The sequence below is a fragment of the Hoplias malabaricus genome, chromosome 2, assembly GCF_029633855.1.
Source record: "Hoplias malabaricus isolate fHopMal1 chromosome 2, fHopMal1.hap1, whole genome shotgun sequence".
Taxonomy (NCBI): Eukaryota; Metazoa; Chordata; class Actinopteri; order Characiformes; family Erythrinidae; genus Hoplias; species Hoplias malabaricus.
Window position 1 is genome coordinate 21,914,295 of NC_089801.1, and position 14,100 is coordinate 21,928,394.

General features: G+C 40.3%; 1 protein-coding gene across 1 annotated transcript in view; it reads right to left on the reverse strand.

Moving 5' to 3' along the window:
* The window catches only part of tek (TEK tyrosine kinase, endothelial), a 28,063-nt gene extending 16,522 nt beyond the window's left edge, over positions 1-11,541 (reverse strand). The window contains exon 1 of the mRNA XM_066658949.1: positions 11,300-11,541. Within this exon, the coding sequence (XP_066515046.1) occupies positions 11,300-11,405 (106 nt within the window). The 5' untranslated portion in view covers positions 11,406-11,541. The remainder of the gene's footprint in view (positions 1-11,299) is intronic.
* Between the last annotated feature and the right edge of the window lie 2,559 nt (positions 11,542-14,100).

Here is a 14,100-nt window from a genome sequence, read left to right on the forward strand (position 1 = left end):
ACATGCAAGACAATGACAACTCACTGTGGCCTGGCAACCAGTCAGATGCTGCCACCCACTTCACGAGTGCAATTCTGAAGCAGCAAAGATGTACCATCAGAGGAATCAAAACGGCCCGCTTTATCTCAACCATTACAGTGTCAGACAGTATAATCACTGTCACAACAAAAACCTTACGCGCAAAAATGTGTTCTTAATAGTGGGCAGTGGGAGAGAGCAAGGCAACAAAAACCCCAACTCTTCCCCAGGCACTGCGGCTGCTCCAGGTATGTGTGTGTGTGCCCACTGTGTTGCCCACCTCAGTGGGTGGTTGTTTGTTCACTGCAATGGATGGCTAAACTGTGGCATCAGTTCCTTTTCAAACCCTACAGTCTATATGTTAGCACCTTCACTGTGCTTAATGCTGTCTTTGATTCATTAAAATCCACACAGGCCGGTTGCTGGGTCCCCATTGGTCATAGCACATTCTTCATGCTACTCAGTTTTCCTATCACTGTGTTAAAAAAGCTCCATGCTCTCATTTATTGCTGGCTGCACTGGGAATGTTCCTAAGCAACACAGACAGAATCCAATTCTCATTGCCATGGAAATGGTTGTTATTTATGTTTCATTAATTAGGACTAAAAGGCCACTGACCGGTCAAGTATATTCCATCCTGTTTTATTATGACTTTTTATTTAGATGGGAAAGTTCCCATTTCCAGTGAGTTAACTGGAAAATGCCCAGGGAAAATCTGCAACAGTGTAAACACTCAACACACCACAATAATGCAAGTGATTTCCAGTTGGACAGGGGACAAAAGCACTTACTTTCAGCACTAAATGGCTCTTACTCTCTCCTGTCTTGGGCTTATGTAAGTGTTCACAATGTAAACCATACAACACACAAAACAAATGTTTTAAGTCGGATTCCAAGAAAGCACTGTTAGAAAACTATAATAAAGTATTCATTGTTTAATTTTAAAACTAAACTCTATCCACCTCATCTCTAAGGAACAAATTATCACCATGGACTGGGATGTTTGATGTGTTTCCCTGTACTTGCTTGATGTCACTCTACTGCTCTAGTAAGTTCCAATACTGTGTAATAAAACTGATGTACAATAATATAATGAGGATTTATTTGTACATGACTTGCCAACAGCAACCACCTGAAAGTCCCATCACCCAATGCAGCGTCATGAAATAACTCTTACAGTGTGACGTGTCAAGAACGTAACTTTACTTTCCTGATACTGAGAGACAAATGTCAAGGTTCCTCCTTTGACTTAACCATTCTACTTCATAAACCCTTTGGTTTAGGTCAGGGGTCGGCAACCCGCCGACCCTCTGATGCGGCTCAGTTTTTGAAAATAATTAATGAGTATTTAATTAAAATGTATTTTATTTTGGTTCATTCATTTTCAAAATGTAATTCTATGAAGATTATGGCGATCTTGTAACATCTAAAATATATTAATATTTAAAATATTTTTGTCGCTCTTAATACACGTCACAACTTCCAATGTGCGTCAACCCAACGTCTTTTTTTCGGAGTTAAAAATGTTTTGTTGCATGCGGAAATGTTATTTCATTTTTCTGCAGTCGTTCACTGATTTCATAAATGTAACACAGTATAGTTTGTTTATACATAGCACAAAGGCCAAAAAAAACCCTGTTATATGCAGCGTTATATCATTTAAAATTTCAAAAGGGTTTTGTGGCTCCCAGTGTTTTCTTTACTGTGAAACGGTTCCAAATGGCTCTTTGAGTGGTAAAGGTTGCCGACCCCTGGTTTAGGTAATGCTGTGTGAAGTCTCTCACCATACAAACATGATGGCACTTAGAAAGATGATAAACCAAAAGCACAACCGTTTTACAAAAGAAATAAACGTCTGTAGTTATTGCATAGGGAATAAAATACATTTTAAAGAACTTTGATGATAAAAGGTGCTGTAATTAGAGTTCTAGGCCATGTGAGGTTGGTCTTTTTTCCCCCTGTTTGCAAACCCTTGCTTTGTTTCTGGATTTCTGACAATGGACTTTTTTTTAGTTATTTTTAGTTTGTTGACGTCCTTGACTGTGTGCTGTCCATTAATAAATCTGCTCTTCACTTGCATCCCACTCGCACGCCTCTGTCAGTACGGCCAGCAACATTTGTCAGTGAAGTAAATCCACCAATAAATAAGACAATACAACCATTTAAATAAGAATAATTCCAATAGAATGGTCACTAAATCCCACTAAGTTTATCACCATGTGCTATGACCACGATTCATAAGGCTACATAAGCCCGGCACTGCCTTTCTGCACAACTGATATTAGGCTATATAAATATACACAGTGGCTTATTCCAACAAGTGTCAGCTTGTTCACAAAAGCTGTAATAAAACTTGGAATAGCCAAGCTTTCATTTACACCTCAAAGTTTGTGTAGGTTTATGACATTTGCCATGAAAGGCTTATGAACAAAACCTACAGTAAAATAATACACACAGCTCAAAGTCAGCTTCTACCAAATGATCATTGCCAACTGTATGAGCTGTTTCATCTAATCCACTACATAAATATGCACACACAGTCCAATCTGAGTCAGGAAACACTGTTTCAGCCAACGCCACCCAAAATAAAAAAAAACACCCTTGATTAGGGCGTATTAAGCTGTGTGTCTATTATAAGCAGCTTTCTCCACCTTCTCCTGATCCCACTGAGCACATAGGAAACACATTCTCCCTCATATCTGACTTTAGAATCACGCTGGATGTTTGCTTTCTGGTTTGATGTTGTTAGGTTAGACAAATATCCCGTAAAAAGCCCCTCTGAAAGCCCCAGATAGCTTTGTTTACAAGGATGAGTGGTAGTGATCATCTGATTTAAGATGACTTCCAAATCAGGTCAAAACAGCAGAAACCAAGAGGATCCAGTGACTGTATCAGTGCGATAATAGTCGAGTTGAACTTGTAACAATGAGGCAGCTGATTTCACACTGTTTTTAAGGAAGCTCAGCATAGTTTAGTCCAGTGGTTCCCGAATGTTTTTCGGCACTGCCCCTGTTTTGTAAATGAGAATATTTTGTTGAATGCAGACTCCACTGGAATGTATTTTAAACATTTTAACTCATACACAAGTGCAATTAGTAATGTATTCAGTGAGAACAAACCACACTCCTCACAGACAGTCACCCGGAGGAAACCCACGCAGACACAGGGAGAACACACCAAACAAGAGATGTTTTTTGTGGGGTGTTTATCCATATTCCCCATCTTTCAAATGTCCTTGGTGTTTACTCCACACCCCTACATGTCCAGTGTTGTGTACACACTGGGATGGGGTCTTTCCTGAGACCAATTTAACACAGCATAGAGTAGCCATGCCACAAGACTATGGCACATTTATAATTCACAGGTGTTTTGCCAAGTATTATTGAGAGACCAAGTTGTTATTGGTCAATTCATGGATAACTCTTGCTGTTATATACTTTAGAGAAGTAGAGAGTCCTCAGAGCCTTATAAATAGTTTCTATGTATAGGAATAACACAGTCTTCCTACTGGTTAGGCCTTCAGAAGCTGGGCAGAACGCCTCAAACATTTGATTAAGAACCAGCATAATTAAAACTGACAATGAATAGTGGATAAGACACATTTTAGGTGAAAAACATAATGGTACGCTTTTTGTAAATTGTAAATGCATCACTGGTTGTAAGTCTAGACCCTGGTGTTATGTAGCTGCTAGACAGATTTTCTAATTTGCCTGCTTTTCATGGTTTCATTATTAAGTACAATGCCCTAGCGTTAATATTTTTCATACACATATTACAGAGGTCTACTTTCTCCATCTTCTTAATACCACAAGCCCCAAAACACAAACAAACCCAGGCCAGAGAATCTGATCCACAGAAATGATGGATTACACTGTACCTCCTCGTCTGATAAAGCCTGACAAGCCCTCTGCTTGTGATTTGTAGGTGAATGTGAAAATGTGACTTATTGTACCTTTTTAATCAGTTAGCACAGGCTCGGAATAGTTTTGGAAAGTGATTAGCAAAAGAGCGCACAAAAGGGGAAACCTCACCCAGCTATTGTTGTGGCAGGAATAGTCCAGAGCAAAAAAGATCTCTACAAGGGTGTGGGGCTTCAACTTGTGGGGAGTGACGCCACACACACACACACACACACACACACACACAAGTGTATGCGTAAAGTCTTATCTCAGTGTTTTCAGGGGACTTAAACTAACATTAACCAAGACTATATCTAGCCTAATAATAACTCTAATCCTAACAAGAATTAACAAGAACAACACATGCTTTTTGTCCTTGTCCTTATAAGAAGACATGTCCCCCAAACACACACACACACATACATACACGCAAACGCACACCAAATCAAGCAAGTCAATGTTTCATTTCTAGGAAGCTATGAATCTGTAGGTATGACATTATGCGGTCATAGACTAGCAGTGAACAATGGATTATTAGAATGACATCGGGTCTCTCTGACTTCATATCGGCCCTGAAGACTCTCAAACATCCTCACGGCTCTAAACAGCAATGGAAAACATATCAAGAAGATGCATTTAAGGACATATGCCATCAAACTGGGTTTTACCTGTGGAGGTACAGTCATTTTAATCCAGTTTGAAGCTGCAGTGTGTGTGTGTGTATTTGTTGACTCTGGTTCATAATTGTGGAGTTAAATCCAGTATAAAACTGCTGTGTGTTGGTCTTTACAGTTTGACTGTGACAAAATAATAATAATAATAATTGTGGAATTATTTTACAGTATGTGTCTACTGATGGTGTTATTGTTTACAGTTTGACTGTGGCATATAATAAATGTGGAGTGATTTTAAACCAGGATGAATAATCTCATGTTGTAAACACACTTCATGACAACCAATGAATGTATTTACCCAGAAGGCAACTGCAGAAACAGATATATTTAACAGATTTGACTGAAACAAAAAAATAAAATAATAATAATAATAATAATAATAAAACAAAAAACTAAGCAAAATTGTCATCTGATTTATGACTTTCAACAACGAGGTCTACATCATGAATTCGCTATGAATGCAAACACTGAAACTCATCCACATTTCTGTTGGCTTACTGACAGTGGGCGGAGCATTAGGACAGGTTCTTTAGGACATGGTTGTTTGATACGTGGTTTGAACAACAGACTGAGGCAGATCCTGTATTCTCCGATCCTAAATTTCCTTCATGGGCCTAAGCTCAGGATTTGTGAGTTCAAGTGAAGAACATCAGCTCAAACATGTGGTGGCTACGACCTGCATTCCAGATATAACACAGCATCTGAGAGGAGGTTCGACTGGATTGCATCCAGTTATAATGAGGGGAGTCAAAGACTGTCTGAAGATAAGATTCAGTCTAACAGGAAGAATGCTAACGCTAATCAAATGACATAAGAATGATGAATGTTAACCTTCATAGCTTCCATATGGTTTTGCAGCAGTTACTCAATAAATCATAACAATTATTAGACAGGATTCAGATTCATAATGGATTAGTACATCTTGGGTGTAAGGTGTTAATTCCAAGGAGTGTGTGGTAGGTGTAGTCTATAATTTAACACCTGGTAAGTAGATCATAAAGGAGGTGTCTAACAAAACCGAAATCCCATTCATTTCTATGAAAAATAGCTGCTATGTGTAATACTGCATTGTGGCATTCCAGAGTTAATAAAGTTTTGTCGCAGTGACAGGGCTGTGTATAGCTGTGATATAGATCCAAGTTGAAGAACAAGCCATGTAAGCGCTATGTGTTATTTGACCTGGTCAGATCCAATTATAACATGGTAAAAATATAGCGGGGCAGCCTAGTACACTGAGTCTTCAAATGATATATATTTCTTGTTGGTGAGTTAGCCAGTTTGTTAGCAATTCTTAGCAGTGAAACTCCCTCCTTTCTCAATCTGAGAATATGATAAACACACAATCTTTTCTCTTTTACAGCCCCACCCCCTTCCTCTGAAGCAGACATAAAGCTAGTAGAGCTTCAGTGTTTTCTTATTCTCACTATAATATGATAGAAAATGCTAAGATGCTAACTCAGTTGAAAAGATGCTAACTGCACAAACAGTGACTGCTGCTTAAGGTAGTGGATATTTGTCTTAAAGTGTCAATAAAGTGGAAAAGATTTTTTTTTATACATATTTTAGAAAAGGAGTGTATTGACAGGCAGATATATTTCAAAATTTCAGAAAAATAGAAGACGTAATCCCATTCCACAGCACTTCACATCTACCATTAAACTAATATTTAGTCATCCTCAGGTGGTCAGTCTCAGTCTCTGTGTGGAGTATGGTCAGGTGGTCAGTTTTTCAGCGCTATAACAGCCAGCACACTCACACATTACTGAGACAAACTTATCTGGGAAAAAAAAGAAAAGTCAGGCATTTCCCATTCCCCCTTTAAGTGCTGTATTTACACAGTAAGAGATGTATAACTACAGTGAATAAGCTAACGGGCCATAAATAAGGAGAGTGGGTACTTTTGGTCCCAGTCCAAGTCCACATTCAAACGAAGCTGTCAGAATGAAACATGGTGTTGTTTCTTATCTCCAGTTCCAGTGTGGTCAAGCTCGAAGTTGATGTTATTGGGGCTGGGGTGATTAGTCGGGGGTGGGTGGGGGTGTCTTGGATGTTTTCACTCACCCTGGACCTAGCAATTCTTCTAAACTACAAAAAATATTATCCTACCACGTGAGACTAATTAATCTTGTCCATATCTAATAACTCTTATTGTAAAATATAATTCAACTCAATTTTCCGTGTTTATTTTATTTATAAAATATATTATATACATTTTATTGTACTTATTTTAAGTCATTTTAACCAGTTAAAGTGTGTTCGTTATCCACAGGCAGCATCGTGATGCTGCATGTCGCCACACAGCTCCAGGGCCCTGAGGTCTTGGGTTCGATCCTCACCTTTTTTGTTGTTGTTGTTGTTGTTTCAGTGGCTCTGTGGTGGTCTTGTAGGTGTCCTGACCATTGAAGAATTGCTCCAAACAAAGTATGCAGAGCAACAGGTGGACTACAGTCTGTAATTGTAGAACTACAAAGTGCTCAGAGGAGCTGAGATAATGGATATTGAATGTAGACTAAATCATTATACAGTATTCTTACACTGATATAATAATGAAAAATAAGATGTTTTCTCTTATCAATACTTATATTGTTTTCGCAGAGCGTCTATGAATTCTGCGCTGGTTGGAGGCCGCCTGACACTACAGCTTTGAGAAATAACAGCTCTTTTTATGCTAGGAAACAAATATTGGATCCGTTTCCCCATTGTTTCATAAGGTGGACTGGGATGGAAAATCTGGGTGGTGTGCAGGGACCCTCAGAGCGATTATTCTCCTTCACTCTGATGATACACATGATGCCTGGCCTGGCAATGAGCCTCAAAGAATTTGGTAGAGATGTGTTTCCTCGCACTGGGCCACATTTTCTTTGAGGTATTTACAAACATACCTGACTGGGTTTATTCAGCTCGTCGTGTAAGCGAAACCAGGTGCAGAGTCCAATGGTAAATATCCTCCAAAGAAAAATGAACAATGTACCAAGAGCTCTGTGTGTTTGGAGAAGCTTTAAAGTGGTCAGCTTAGAGACTGATTTACAATGCTCCAAGTTCAACAGCTGTTGGGTGAAATATTTTCTCTTTCTGGAGCTTCTTTAGCTCGACACACCCACAGATGCCATCACAGTTCATGGTGAAGAATCTACTCTTCTCTGGTTGCAGCTGGGAATTAACTCTGGTTCAGGAACCTATTTATTGTTGGAAATGTGTCAAACACTTCCAATGTAGCTTCACAAATGGGTACCGAACCAGTTCTTCACTGGTGAAAAAAAGACTATCAGGGTTAGCATGGGTGTTGGTTTTGAACTGCTGTGGTCGTAAACCGTTCGACACACTTGTAGGAAATCACTCACTGCCCAACTAAAAACAACAATCAACCAAGTGATGTCATTTGAACAGGAGTGTCCAAATTGTGAACCACAGTATGGACTCAGGGCAGCCAGTCATGTCCACTTGTGCCAGTGCCAGTGGCCTTACGAATGTCCATTTTTGGCTTATTTTCCTTCAGTAATCTCTTTTTTATTTGATTGCCATCTAAAGGAATTCCTTGTCGCCTCATCAAGCTTTCCTCAGAACCTCAGCTCAATGCTGAAATACTGTTCTATGGGAAGTGATTAGAGCAGACTGTAGGCTATTACTAGTCCAAATGGGAGGGGTCAGCTTTTAGAGCGAGAGAAATGAAATATCATGATGAGAAAATTAGTTTCTGGGATGTTCTCAGTGTATCAGATGTTAAGAAAAAATTTCCTTCCGTCATTACCATTAACTTTAAAACCTTCTTCATGATTAATGCACCTCCAGAGCTGTTCATGATTAACCCTGCAGCCAAAAACAACAACCCTGAGCTGGTTAGTGCCAGTCCTGTGTTGGTTTAGCTGGTCACCCTGCAGAGTCAGGCTGGATGACTACCACACCAGTGTCTAAAGCACAACAGCAGAGAGTACAAGTGATGATATGTGACATGTCCAGATGTGCCTCGTTGTCATGGCTATTGCACAGTATCTGGCAAACCCTTTTATGCAGAGAGACGCCCTGCAACTCTAATGATGTTACCAGTGTAGGTCTGTGTAATGTTAGGAGTCTTGCCCAAGGGTTACCCAAGCAGGGAAGTGAACCCAGGTCTTCTGTGGACTCTTTGAACCCAGGTCACTGCTTGAAATTGAGTTAAACTGACATGAAGAATGTGTGGAACTCTCTTGCTGAGACCCTTGGAGTGTGTACATTGTCCCCAAAGGGCCCTGTATACATTCTGACTGAATTATCTGAAGCTAGCTTTAATGTTTCTGTGTGTTATGGCTGGCTCAGGTCCACAGATAGCAAGAGGGACATACGGGGTTCAGCTTTCACGGATATCTCTTTTGCACACACACACACACACTGAAGCAGGGCCTTCCCCAAAACACCCTTTAAATCATCACCCTACACAGCGCTGAAGCCGAGGTGGGCTCAGAAGTGCTATCCTGTGTCTTGTGCATAGCAACAGAGTAGTGTAACCTCTGTGATTCTCTCTCACAAGCATCTTCTCAGGTTCCCCTCAGCATCTAAGCTTTTCTAACACAATTAGGGTGAAGCAGAGCTTAGATTAAACACATGGACAACATCTTAGACAGTTATTTCACTGTGAAAGAGAGGAGCTGAAATGATGACCATAAGGGGTTAAATAATAATAATTATTATTCATTCGTTCATTCATTATCTGTAAGCACTTATCCAGTTCAGGGTCGCGGTGGGTACAGTACCCGGAATCGCTGGGCGCAAGGCAGGAATACACCCTGGAGGGGGTGCCAGTCCTTCACAGGGCGACACACACTCACACATTCACTCGCACACTCACACCTACGGACACTTTTGAGTCACCAATCCACCTACCAACGTGTGTTTTTGGACCATGGGAGGAAACCGGAGCACCCAGAGGAAACCCACGCAGACACGGGGAGAACACACCACACTCCTCACAGACAGTCACCCGGAGCAGGACTCGAACCCACAACCTCCAGGTCCCTGGAGCTGTGTGACTGTGACACTCCCTGCTGCACCACCGTGCCGCCCATAATAATAATAATTATTATTATTATTAATTATCTTTGTTAATGTTAATCTCCATTATGAATCCTTACTGTCTCTAAACAAAGACAAAATCCTGAAATATAATGCAGTGGACAAACTGACCACATTTCAACACCCCACTGTGTGTAATGAACAGTTAACTTTGTGAAATTAAACCTTTAAACTGCAGCCACAGAGTAACTCTTCCTAATGATTAAAAATAAACTATTCAGAAGCTACATAAACTTCAGTCTGAGGATAACAACAGTCATTCATTCATCTTCTGTAACTGCTTCAGTCCTGGTCAAAATAGCATTGGGTCAAGAGCCTCCTTAGAAAACACCCCGGGCATCACAGGGCACTTCACATTCACTCAGTCACTCACACACTCTCAGCTGTGAACACTGAGCGATTCACATACAAACATCGTTATTGGCCTGTGGGTGGAAAAGGCAGCACCTGGAGGAAACCGATACAGACACAGGGAGAAAAGACCAAACTCCTGATACACAGTGACTTAAGGCAGGGACCCTGGAGCTGTGTGGCAGTGCCACTAATCTCCATGTTAGTGTCAACTGGCCTTCCATTCAATGGTCACTATGAATGATATAAATGATGTGTTTAAATTTGTATTGCATCTGAACAAAACGCCAAACCAAAAACTTGAATAAAAAGAAATGGACTGGACACGCAGAGCCAGTCTGACCACATCTGATTACCCCACTGTGCACTAAGGGTTAACATCATCAACATACAGTTTAAAAGCAGTCACAGATACAGACATGTGCAAATGTTTCAGCGCCCCATGGTATGTACATGCTGCTGATTTTCTGTGGGAAATAACTACAGATGCTCAACAGAGAACACACACGTCATGGTCACTGTTTATTTGTTCTGATTATGAAGAACAGAAAGAGCCCTGTGCTTAAGTTATGGGACGTATTATATCCTGCTTTATTATTTATCAGAGTGTCAAACAACTTCACATGGTGCAGGATTGTGTTATTTCTGGAGGATTACATAGTAGTTACTAGTGGAAAAAGTAGTTAATAACAAGTCTTGAGGTTGACAACAGTATAATGAGGCTGTAATTGTAAATGGAAAAGGGTAAGTGAGGTTTAACAGCTTCGGACCCTTTAAATAATCAGGTCTCCGACGTGAGTCCATCACTTTAATCGCTTAATGTCTTGATGCCATTATTTTGTAGTTACTATTTAATATGCAGTTAATAACAAATCTTTAGATTAAACCTGAATAACAAGACTGTAATGAGGTGTAACAACTTCAGCAACTTGAAGTTAACATGAGGGTGCACACTTCAGTCCCTCAATCACATGACTACTTTTCATAGTAGTACTATTTAAGCATTTAATAACAGGTAGTAGGATTAAAAACTGATGAATTAACCTGTCGCTTAAAGGATTGAAGAAAAGTGTGTGTAAAATAGTGTCGATAGTAAAACCTATAGTAGTTACTAGTTAATAAGTAGACTATAATAAATAGGGTTAAGTCTATAAAGTCATTAGGGCTCCAGCACTGGTCCAAAGTGTATTTGCTCAATCTCACGAAACTATGTGATAGTTAATGCATAGTTAATAACAAGTCTTAAGTATTATAAACAAGTTAATAACAAGTTATAAGTATAAAAAGAAGAATTAAGGTGGAATGACTGACCTGTGAGGATGCAGCTGATCAGACAGAGTGTGACTGAGCCGTGGGGGGGAGGCATCTTCCCCCGACGACGGGACGTCCACTCGAGGCAATACATCCACATCCACATCCAGAGCACAGCTTCAGAGCTCAGAGAAATAACACAAACACACACATCTCCCCTCCCTGAGTGGAGAACTGGAACTCTCCCTTTCTCTCTCTCTCTCTGTCTCTCTCTCTCTCTCTCTTGCTCGCTCTCACCCCACTCCCCCTTTCACCCTCTCTCCTTTCTGCTCTGTCCAGGCACAGGGAGTAGAAGTTCCTTTTTCCTGTTTCCTCTCTCTCCCTCTTTCTCTCTCTCTCTCTCTCTCTCTCTCTCTCTCTCTCTCTCTCTCTCTCTAAACAATTGCTTGTCATTAACAGCAGCTCCTGCCCCTGCCCTGAGGGGAGTGGTGCCCACCCTGACCTTACCATCAATTTCTCACGAGGGAGGGGTTGAGAGAGAGAGAGAGAGAGAGAGAGAGAGAGGATAAAACAATGTCTCAGGCATCAAACAGCAAATTTACAAATTTTTGTTTTCAGTGAGGGAGCTTTTAAAAGAAGTAAACTGCTCAGACGTCTGGTTACCATCACAACCACTGAACAATCCTGACTTTGTAAGTTTCTCCAGAACACAGCATTTCACACCAGACCACTCTGAATGAGCGCTGAGAGCTGAACTATTCAGTTATGCAGGGATTTTGATATTTTGGTGGAATCTTCCTTTAAGGCAAACAGCAAAACTAGCAGTTTACACACATAAACACGCACACACACACACACACGTATACCCAGATTCCCAGCTGGAAGTTCTCCTGCTCCCCCAACACTCCCATAACTCTGAGTTTTGCTGGGGCCTGGACATTTACACTGACCATGTGTTTACTGACCCTCGATTATCTGTGTGTTTTGATACGAGGGTAATTCTGTTGGACTCTAAATGCCAAACAACCTACTCACTTTTACACCTCTGACTCCTCCGTGAGACATGTTTGATGACAGAACTTAACTGATCTGGCCGCTCTACATCAATTAATCACAAAGTGCTTAAAGGTGCAATCCCTGAATTTTTTTTACACCAGAAAAATGCCAAACTTTTTTGTTAGAAAGTAATTATATATTATTATGACATTAAATCTGTCGCGTACAACTCACCAAAGATGAAGAATCAACTTGATATCTCGAGTGTACACAGAGGACAGTGGTGTTCCCGACATGTGATGTAATGATCTGCAGTGGTGGGTAAAGTAGCGTTAGCTCACACTCACAGTAAAATCCCTGCAGAGATACAAGCTCAATCAGCAAAGGGCAGCTCCACTGACCTCAGAGCTGTTGACTGATCCCCCCATGCCTCCTGAGATAAGGCCGCTGGGTCTAAACTAAAACTGATCCTGAGTCAGCAGATGGACCACCAGGTGAGCTGGGGACACACAGAAATGAATGATGAGTGTTTAATATAGAACTCCAGTGGACAATGTGGAATATTGTGGAACTATTTGGAAATTACTCAGAAACTTTTGGGAATACATCTCCCTTTAAATCTGCCCTGACGGAGCTGGAAGGGTAACTGAATTGTAATTTCCATTAGAAAATCTGGAATATTTATTCAAGATGCTGGACTTGTGAATCAAAGTGTGGAAATACAGAGTGATTGTCATTATTATTATTATTATTATTTATTTATTTATTGCACTGTTCAAATATTTGGAAAAGTTTGGAAGTGTGGTGTTCTCCGAGCAAACTTCGGAGCTAAAAGGTTTGGAAAGTTCCAACTGTCAGTTATTACACGTTTGCAACTATTCCGATGTGTGGAATCACCATTCAGAAGTTTGGGAAAGTTTTGAAATGCGTCTTTTTTGGCCTAAACCATTTCACCCTGTAGCTTATCAGTCCTTACAGAACAATAACAACAACAACAACGAGGCCTGTGACTCCAGACGGCTGTGTGTGTGTTGGAGCTGTGTGTGTTTAGTGGAGGAAGTGTGTGGATTTCTGTGAGGAACAGTGTGTATTTACACAAATGATCAGCGCTTAGCTCTGCTCTGGAAAAATATTCTCACGGACCTTTGACTCGGGAGAGGAACAGGTTTAAGGAACCGCTGTTTGGACAGAACTCAGTGTTTCTTCCTCTGTGTGTCTGTGTGTGTGTGTGTGTGTATGGTGACAGAGAGAAAGGAGAATGTGACTGTGTGTGTGTGTGGGAGAGAGAGGAATAAAGAGAGAGAGAGAGAGAGAAACATAGTGAGATTTGAGTGATGCTCGTTTCAGCAGCTGTGGAAACACTGACACTCATTCAGTTTTTCTCACGGACAGCCCACTTAAACACTCCCATACCATCGAGCTCCCACTGTTCAACTGAATTCAGATTTTCACTGCCGTCACCTGAATAAACCCAGCTTCAACACTTTATATAATAAGAATGAAGCGTTCTACAAGCACTACACTACGGACCTATGATTATAAGTGATTTTTATTGCACTTTAAAAAGGCAAAATGTTGTGAGAAACATGAGCTAAGAAAAGAGTGTGGTGTCCTCACACATGGAGCAATTGTGCAATGAAAGTTTTAACCAACTGAAAATGATATAAGCAATCTTTATATATTTATGTATTAATATATATTAAATTATAAGATAGTTCTTATATTATTCACACATTTAACTGTTGATGCTCCATTAAATTTTCTACGCTTTAGAAACACTCTCAGCATTATACTACGTTTTATTATTATTATTATTCTACGCTGTAGCTCACAAAATTCCAAAAACAATTTTATTTTTTATTATT